General features: G+C 37.4%; 1 protein-coding gene across 1 annotated transcript; it reads left to right on the forward strand.

Annotated features, from left to right (window-relative positions):
- Window positions 1-1,589: 1,589 nt before the first annotated feature.
- On the forward strand, window positions 1,590-9,052 carry il21r.2 (interleukin 21 receptor, tandem duplicate 2; the record flags this gene model as incomplete). The annotated part of the gene is made up of 6 exons (XM_081374284.1): window positions 1,590-1,608; window positions 2,740-2,891; window positions 3,071-3,239; window positions 7,448-7,535; window positions 7,653-7,737; window positions 8,549-9,052. The coding sequence occupies 6 exons, from the start codon at window positions 1,590-1,592 to the stop codon at window positions 9,050-9,052; spliced, it is 1,017 nt and encodes a 338-aa protein (XP_081230410.1).
- Between the last annotated feature and the right edge of the window lie 806 nt (window positions 9,053-9,858).

Consider the following 9,858-nt stretch of genomic DNA (forward strand, 5'->3'; position numbering starts at 1 on the left):
ATTAACAAGTTGCATAAGACAGAAACTTGTATAGCAACATGCGTGGCCTTATTTTTTTCGACACGCAGCCACAGGAACACTCTAGAAGTTCTCTGCAACATCTGAAACTAGGAGATGAAAAAGGCACAGTGACATACAGTAGGAAGCCACAAATGAAAGTTCGTATTTGTAACTTTTCATCTTTTCATTTCAAGTCACTGCAATAAACGTTAGTCATTTATAGAATCAGTCATACATGGGCAAATCATTTTTTCTGTCTGAAAATTTAGTTTAAGAAAAAATACAACAAAAATAAGTTTAGGGCTATTTAAAATGCATTCAGGTCCTCCCTTTGCTATAACACCTGTAAACTTTAAATGTAGGCTGCTTACTGTATCATAATGTGAGGAAACTTTATTTTCGCTACATTGTTACATTACATTGTAGAGCCAAAAGAGCCATTTTGTCTTTATTTAAACTTTGTTTCGTAAGTGTTTGTCCAGTAGCGGTCTCTCTTTGGGTAATTGGTTACTGAATATAGGTGGGAACTTTCCTTCAGGTGACAGGTGTTTTGACCGCTAGGCCTACATAAGTTATGCTATGCTAAGTTATGCTATGCTATGCAAGTAGGAAATCTGTACTGGTGAAGGACTTGGAACTGTGGATTTACTGACTGTTTGGACTCTTGTTTACTTGAAATGGAGACCAGTGCTTTAAGTAATAGACTGGCTGCTTACATGTTGTTTTATATTTTTGTACACTGTAAAAAATATATGATCTATAAGTTATGACAACATGCATTTTTCAACTTTAATTATGTTGTGCAAGAATCAACAAATTTTTTCAAGTCAATTTAATGTAATTTAAGTTGAAATGACTTATTTGATTGTAGCCTACTTACAATTTTTTTTTTAGTGTATTTACTCTTATGCCTGGTTCAGATTACACGATTTTAGCCCGATTTTGGCACGATCCGTTTGACGTAGGGTGTCGTGGGGATTCGCAAACGACAACGGGCGCCGAGGCGCAAGATTCGATCGTTCATCTCGTACAGTGTGTCATAGTGGGCGACAACCTACGTCGCGTCTGCGATGCTTCACAACATCACGACAGAAAGACTAGCATGTTTGATTTTTTAACGGTCCTCGTCCTCCACGACAACGGCGCGTGAATGAGTGAGTGAGTGAGTGTGTGTGTGCGCGCGAGCGTGTGTGTGAGTGAGAGTGAGAGAGAGAGAGAGAGAGAGAGAGAGAGAGAGAGAGAGAGAGAGAGAGAGAGATAGTGAGTGTATGTGAGTGAGTGTGTATGTGCGAGTGAGTGTGTGTGTGTGTGTGTGTGTGTGTGCGCGCGCGAGTGAGTGTGTATGTGCGAGTGAGTGAGCGTGTGTGTGAGTGAGTGCGTGAATATGTGCGAGTGAATGAGTGTCTGGTCCGAAAACAACGTGTAGTCTGACATGTTTCTTGTCCACGACATGGCAAGATTTTTAGGAGTCAAAATCGTGTAATCTGACACAGTGACTATTGTAACAGACAAAAAAATCGTGTAATCTGAACCAGGCATTAAGAAGATTATGTTTACCTGGACAGTTTATTTTAATGTGAGAATTAAACATGTGGCTCCACGTCACATGTGAGAAACTTGTGATGACATCTTAAACGACTAATCAGAGATTTCAGATAACTTTGAGGTTTAGACCTCCTACATAAACAGGAACTTCTCTGTATATAAAACCAACTTGATGCCCTTTACTGCCATTGACAACTTTCACGCTATTATCTATGAATCCAATGCTTCAGAATAAATTTGGTAAGTTGATATAATTGTGTCTGTTGTAACGTGTTCTTTAAAATTTGAGCTTAAATACAGGAATGTAAGATACATGATTTGTGTTTTGGCTTTTAATGTTTATTATTTATTAATTACACATTCAGGATAATCACCTAATTTGTAAAACTCTAGTTCTTAAATCAATGGAACCTGATGGACTTATATTGAAAGTTTTTCTCTATCAGTTTAATTATTGTTTCATTTATGGCTAACTTTTCAATGGGGTGTTTTCAGTTGCATACGGAATTATGTGTTGAAATCTGGAAGTGTGTGTACATACAATCCTTCACAAGAATGATGAACCGCACTGGAATGATCTGCATTTTCTTGGCTTTTTTAGTGGAACTTAATGCCAGTTCACAGGGTAAAACAGGCTTCTCAAATCTGCACTTTTGGTCACAATGGATTTTACATGTACAGTACTTCCAAAAATATGTGGCCATTTTTCTGTTTCATGTTTCAGCTCTGACAACAGGGCTCATCTGTGTGACAGATTACTGGATAACCATCAGCTGCTCTTTAAAACTACCAGTCACATCAACTAGAAACATATCATACTGGCTGGAATTTCAAAGGTCAAAAGACGAGTAAGCAGTTATTCATTACCATTCTGTTTAGTAATTCATACACTATTTTTCAGTTGAATTTGTGTGCATTACCTGTACTGAGCCAGATTCTGCCAACACACACAGGTCGTATAGATGCTCACTCCAGAGAGCACGTGAAGATCACACCTGCAGTTTCACAGTAAAAAAAATATTGAGTTATCATGTTTATGCTGTGACACTTCATTATTTGGAAAACGGCAGTAACTATTCGTCTCGGATGGATGGTGCTTTTAGTCCAGCAAAAAACAGTGAGTAAATCTTTATTTATTTTTATTTTTTTTGTCTTCTTATATTTCACGTACATGAAGCTTCTCTCTTTTCCCAGTTAAGCCAAAAGCCCCATTTAATCTGACGTTACAATATGTAAATGGGACGTATCATTTCTTTTGGAAGAATGGATATGAAGGCCATAGATACAGAGATGTTCTACCCATCAAGTACAAATTCCTGTTCTACAGAGATGGAGAAAATGACAGCGTAAGATTAATTAGAGTGATGATTCAGCTGTAAATGTCCACCATTCATAGTGTATGTTCTCAGAGAACATCCTCTGTTTCACCCACATCAAAACGCAATATGAGTGTTCTTGCTTTGAAAATGAATGTTTTCTATGAATGGTTTCACATTAACGTTACTTTTTTTTTTTTTTTTTGAAGGTCGTCAGTGTTCATCCAGACACTAAAATGATTCAGATTGATGAAATGAAGCTTGATCCTGGAACTACGTACACTGCTATGGTGAGGACTGGGATAGGCAAGACAGACGGATACAATGGAACATGGAGCGACTGGAGCAGCACAGTCAAATGGAATACGGCATACAGAGGTGAATACTGATAATGATCTATATTTACACTCTCATGTACTTAATTATATAAATATATTTGTTTGCTGAGAGATTAAAGGTGTAGTAAGCGATTTCTTAAAAAAACGCTGTTTAAAGTGGATAGGCCAGAGCAGCACAACACACTTTTAGCCAATCAGCAGTTGGGGGCGTGTCCACTCATGATGGGGGAGGAGAGGGAGTGAGCAAGAGGGAGATTTAGGCCTTTAGACGCGTTTAGCTGTATATGTACAAAATTTTGTATCGTATTGCCATTTTGTCCAGATGGATCCAGCGTTTTGGGAGCCTGAAACCGCTATTTTTTTTATTTATTTTTTTAGCCGGTGTGATCAGTCTTGGCTGGTCCCTGGGGTGTACGATCACACTTACGGTGTGTGGAACGGTCAGTGCATCACATGATCAACTGCTAAATTCAACCGTGCGTACACGCGTTGGCTGGCGCTGAGCCAGAGACGGACGCGCTCAGCACTGTAATATATCACAACTATTCAGTGTTTTGAACCACATGATGTTTATTTTAGGTTTCAGACATATAAGTACTAGCAAAACAATAATTTTGAGTTTGTAAAATACACACTGATATCTATGGAAGCGGAATAATAATTGTTTCCATTATAATTAGGCAAGATGTTTTATTTATATCAGATACACATTGTGTAAGTAGCTTTCAAGTTTACTCTATTCTTCTCCCAGTTCACAAGCCACTTACTTTCATGTATTTTGGGAGAAGTGGATGAACTGACATTTTGTAAATCCATCAGATCCGATTCTCTGAACTGTGGCAGAAACTAACATGGCTGCAGGCACGTGCACAGGTAGGGCTCAACCTGTGCAGAGCACATGCCCTTTTTGACCTTACACTCCGAAGTGCCCTTTTTTTTGGTGGTGGTGTTTTTTTCTTCAATAAATCAATGCTATTGGTCACCCTTTACGTCTGTCTGTCTATTTTACAAATATTTAGCCAATGAAAGTTCTTAAAAAGAGCTTGTGTAAATCTTTTTTGATCCTCAAACTTTCAGTAAGCCTGATAACTCCGCCCCCTCTCTATCTTGACTGAATTAACTGAAGTTCCGCAGCAGCCGCTGAATGAAGTTTTGCAAGGGTAAACAAAGATCTTGTTGTTTGAGTAGGCCTAAGTACTAAACACTATGTCTATAAAGGCTCATATTTTATTTATTTGATGTCTGACTGAGACATGTGGGACCTGACAGAGAGATCTAGCATTTGCCATCTAGTCATAGCCACATAGCACACTTAAATAGCCTGTGCATACAGTAGCATTTCATCTTTTATAAAATGAGATTTTGGCCAAATGTATTTTAAAACAGGAAAAACTGAATTCCCATATAGTTAAAACAAACTAGTTTGTAACCTGTTGATAAAAATGTAATGTGGTGCCGCCGGCGCCATTTTAATGACGGATAAAATGCACATTTACACACATTCGCTGGTCAAAAACCCCGTAACTGCATTTGAGTCTGACTTTTGTATAATGTTAACAATATATTGATAAGTAATACAACAACATAGCCTATAATTTGTTTTTACCATCGGAAAATCATGAGCACAGGTGCGCCCCCGCGCTGTTTCGTATATATTTCTGAAATTTCTTCTTTGATTTATGATTGCTGATACACTTAATTTTTTAACATTTAATTATGTTATGGTAATGATATTAAATTATGGTTAATTCAAGGCTGTTAATATGCACGTATTCGCTATCTTGCTATTTTTGAATCTATAGTATTCTATACTCTCCGCTCGTCTTCACATACAGGTATAAATGTAGTAAAACATGTTTTTTTTTAGGGCTTTAGGGCTAAAGAGGCCCTGAAACCCTGTATATCTAAATTATCTATATTATTATTATGGTTGCTATTAATAGTGAATAAATCTAAAGCTTTTGAGACTATTATTTAGTGTTATTGAATTTGTCATGAAGATGTGACCATTTCTTCCTTTTATGTAGGCTTACTAAATAATCTTAATAAAGGTGTTATAATATAAAGGACAGTAAGGCGATATAAAGGTGTTTAAACAACAAAACACTTCCACTTGCACATATTTGACAATCGGAATATTAGATATGTCATGCTATATCTAATAAATGTGTGAATGTTTTGAATAAAAAAGGAAAAATGACATAAAAGCAGATTATTATTCGTTCAGTGCTGTTGCAGTGTGTCACGTGACCAACAATGACGCGTCACCATATAAACAATAAAGTGACAGGTTCTAAATAATGGTCGCCTTGAAAAACTCACGCTGGAGCGTCAGCCAGAATATTTAAAACTTACATGTGAAAAGGTTAAACTGGATCCCAGAGTGGATAAATTTGAAAACGACACCCTTGCGTTTCCGTGTGTACAGCTAATCCGTATATTTTATTTTATTTCTTTATTTGACTTTATTTCTTTATATTTTCTTTCTTATGCTTATTCCGGAAGTAGCACTGGGTGGCGCCATCCGCGTAATCTCACTTCCTGGTTTAGCTACTTAGCGCTTTGTTTGCCCTGGTCCAAGCTGTTATCTGTCTTGATATAAGTAGATAGACTATAATATTATAGCCAAATGCGTTGGCCTATGGTTATTAACAACTGCTGCAACGTACTAAAGTACATTTCACTTGAAGCTTTTGAAACAATGCCACAATCAAATTATTTAATAGCTGTGTCTTTCTAATAGCTATTACTTAGTTATGAAGATGTGCACAAACACTACTACATGTAAAGTTTGAAACATTATTACACCACAGTTTGTTTCCTTAATCACCAGATACATTTGCAGTGTATAGCCAACAGATGAGAAAAAAATAGCCACGAACTGGTGTAGAAAGAAAGTAGAGCCTCAACTAGATGAACAAGAGGGTAACGTTAGCTTAGCTAACTGCAATTTCTTATGGTTTGATCTCTAACACAAGTAATGGCTGTAAAATAAATCCAGCGACTGAATTCTAGAGGACCATAGCTTTCAAACAAGGTATAGCATGTGTATGTGTCCTGTAGTGAGACCATTACAACATTAGATGTTTGTGGCTAATGTAGGCTAAACACTACACATCGGCCGGGCTGCGATCAGACAGGCAGACGGGTCATATAAACACCTAAAAGTCGTTTAAAAATTACCCCGAGAAACAGTGCATTGCTGTGCTGTTGGTACACACGTACATAGCACATTTGGCACAAATTAGCTTATCTTATGTGACATTTTATCAGTGAGACTTCTCTGCAGTTCTCCTCGAAATTGAATGAGGGTCCGCTAAACCGGAAGTTGGTTTACAACGGAAGTACTAGACAGAAGTAAAAGTGGGCGGGGCGGAATAAGGTCTGATTAAGACATTTCATATTTTGTACAATTTATAGTTGTTATTTATATTGTTCAATAAATTTATTGGTTAAAAAAAAAAGTAGAAGCTACTGAGCCTATTATTGTATAAAGCGTTCAAGGTTTATGTGCATGCTCCAATTCTTCTCCTTTTTTAGTGTATCTCTGTGGCAGAATTACAGCGCCACATACTGGTCTTGCATGTATACTGCATCGTTTTGAGTCGGTTTCAGTGGTTTTGTGTGTACCGTACGCAGATATTTGAGACAGCGCCGTGTTTACGGAATTTTATTTAGAACGAGGGAAAAAAGATTGGATAGGGAAAGCTCTGGCCTCGTGTGGATGTGGCCTTAAGGAAAGACTGATGGTTGAGAGACATTACAAAAGAGAAAAGGTCAGAGGAATCACTGGAAAAAGAAGGGTTATGATCAGGCAAGAGCTTTAGGACCCGTGTTAATATTAGAAAAGCTTTCCAGCGCTGGAGAGAGCTAAGCGGGTAGGCCTGAAAACAGACACAGAGGTTGAGTTGTTTCTGAGTAACATTGGCTTTGCTGATTCACAGAACAAAGATATGCTGTTGTTAGCCTTTGTAACAGGACAGTGTTGAGTGTCATTGAAGCATTATTTTGCTTTGCTTCAGCTATAATAAAGATACATCCGCTCTTGCATTGCGTTTTCGTGCATTTTGGGGGTGGGGCAATGAAGGGAGGTGTGTGTTTGTTTGGGATTATTTCAAATGTCAACAGTGTTTCTCAGAAATCACTTACTGCACCTTTAAATTGTACCCATCCCAGTTTGTTTTATTTTATTCTTTTATTCTCAATTTTATTAATAGTATTATTTTTATTTTATTTTTTTGGTTCAAGATGAGCCCAATCAAGTCGGCAAGATTGTCATTGGAACATTTTTAATACTCGGACTTTTAATTCTGCTTCTATCTGTTCCTGCTGCAAGGTAATTGTTTATCATACACCTGCTATTGCCACAAATTTTCTGCAAAATGATGCAGTACACCAACAGGTGAGACAGGAAAGATAACTGGATATAAAATGTGACATCTATGCATTGCAGATTTAAGATGAAAGAAATTTCAATGGTGCCGACACCAGCAACGTACTTCCAGCCTCTTTATCAAAATTACCAGGGCAATTTTCAGGTAATATTTCAGACTTCAAATAGTTTCCCAAGCGAGGGTTTGAACCCGTTGATGGTACATGAAATGAGAACAAGGGACGTGTGAGAAAAATTGTACTATATATATATGAAGAGTTTAGATGCAAAAGCCTCTAAGTGCCATCTGAAATTTTCTTCTAGAATGATCATTTTTATCAAGCTTGTATATTAAAGTTCAGTAATTTCACTTAAATGGCAATGAAAATTACCTATTAATTGTCATTTAAGTGAAATTACTGAACTTAAATATACGAGCTTGATAAAAATGATCATTCTAGAAGAAAATTTCAGACGGCACTTAGAGGCTTTTGCATCTGAACTCTTCATATATAGTGTTTCTTTACAAAGTAACATCGCCAACTACTGGCCTGGCAGAGTAATACAAAGATTTTAGTCGTTTTCATGGAGATCCATGTTGTCTTTACACGAAAAACGCAAAGTAACATAAGTCATGTATAAAAAAGAAAGAAAAAAAAAGTATAAAACATTCAGAACCTCTTAAACATAATATTAATTCTAATATTATGTAATTATTATAATACTATGTATAATATCAATTAATTTACAGTATATTTACAGTATAATATTGTATATATTTAAACTGTATTTTTTACACACACACACACACACACACACACACACACACACACACACACACACACACACACACACACACACACACACACACACACACACACACACACACACACACACATTTATATATATAATTGTGTTAGATATATCCTCACAGATTAATATTTCCTCTTTTATTATCCTCTTTTTTTTCCCAAAAGTGTTGGGTTTTGGCCAAAAGTCCTTTACAAGACATTCATGCTATAGAAGACTTTTCAACAGTCGACAAGATTTCCGAGGTCATATCTACGCTACAGGATCAGGTAGAGAAAACGGGCATGTATCCCGCAGCACAGTGCCATCAACCCTATGTGGGCCCCACAGCTGAGGTCTGGGCCCCACGCCAAATGCCCGATACGTGCAGTGCGACGAGTATCCCATGTGAGGAATTTTCTTTGTTCTGTGAAGTGTTGCCAGATGAAGTGGATGACTTCATGCAGTCTCTCAGCGTGGCGTGTCTGAGTGGTGATGTTCTGTCTCTAAATGACTCTGCTCTTAGTCTTGAGAGTCAAGAGGACTTTGAGGCCTCTGAAGCACCAGTTATCATTAACCCAACGCCTATGCGTTCGAAACAGGACTACTGCACTCTCACCGACATTCCCACAAGCCCCGTCCCCACCATCGCCAGAGATATAGAGCTGGATGAAAACACCTTCAGGGATTAAATGCATGAAGACATCTGTAGTAGACATGTGGTCATTCTGAACTGACATAAGGCATTTATTCACTTTTTGAAGTGTACAATTTATGCTGTAGAGCTAAATGTGAAGGCCTTTTCAAATAATGTTATCAAGGAATTCTTATTCTTCAATGAAAACAAGTTGTCCAGGCTAAGGGGTGTAAAAGTAGCTCAAAAAGTAGCAGAGTTCAAATGAGGTTTGAGGTTTTGTGTGCAGTGATTTGATTCTCCAGATTCTGTTTTTCATTAGTGCTGAATATATTTGTACAGATAAGAAAATTTAAATATTGTGTATTGTTTGTGAAAACAATTTCACCTAGAATAATATATGTTATTTAGTAATGTTTCTAATTGATTGTGTTAGTTCAGTTCAGGTGTGTTTCATTAATCATCTAGTTAGTTTCTCCCTTTGTCTGCAGTGTATATAAACCCTCAGTTTGAGTTAGTCTTAGTATTGGTCGTAGTATTAGTCGTTAAGTTGTGTAGTGCTTTCTTATACAAATTCCTGTGTTTTGGTTGGTGTATTCAAATAAACTTTCTTTGGATCTTGATCTCTGCTTCCTGCAAGTGTCTGAACTACTCAGTCTCTCTCTCTCTCTCTCTCTCTCTCTCTCTCTCTCTCTCTCTCTCTCTCTCTCTCTCTCTCTCTCTCTCTCTCTCTCTCTCTCTCTCTCTCTCTCTCTCTCTCTCTCTCTCTCTCTCTCTCTCTCTCTCTCTCTCTCTCTCTCTCTCTCTCTCTCTCTGGTTTTAAGTCAGTTATTTATATCTTTTGCTGTAGTGTGTCAGTAGGAA

This window comes from Scardinius erythrophthalmus (assembly GCF_964197995.2).
Source record: "Scardinius erythrophthalmus genome assembly, chromosome: 1".
Lineage (NCBI taxonomy): Eukaryota > Metazoa > Chordata > Actinopteri > Cypriniformes > Leuciscidae > Scardinius > Scardinius erythrophthalmus.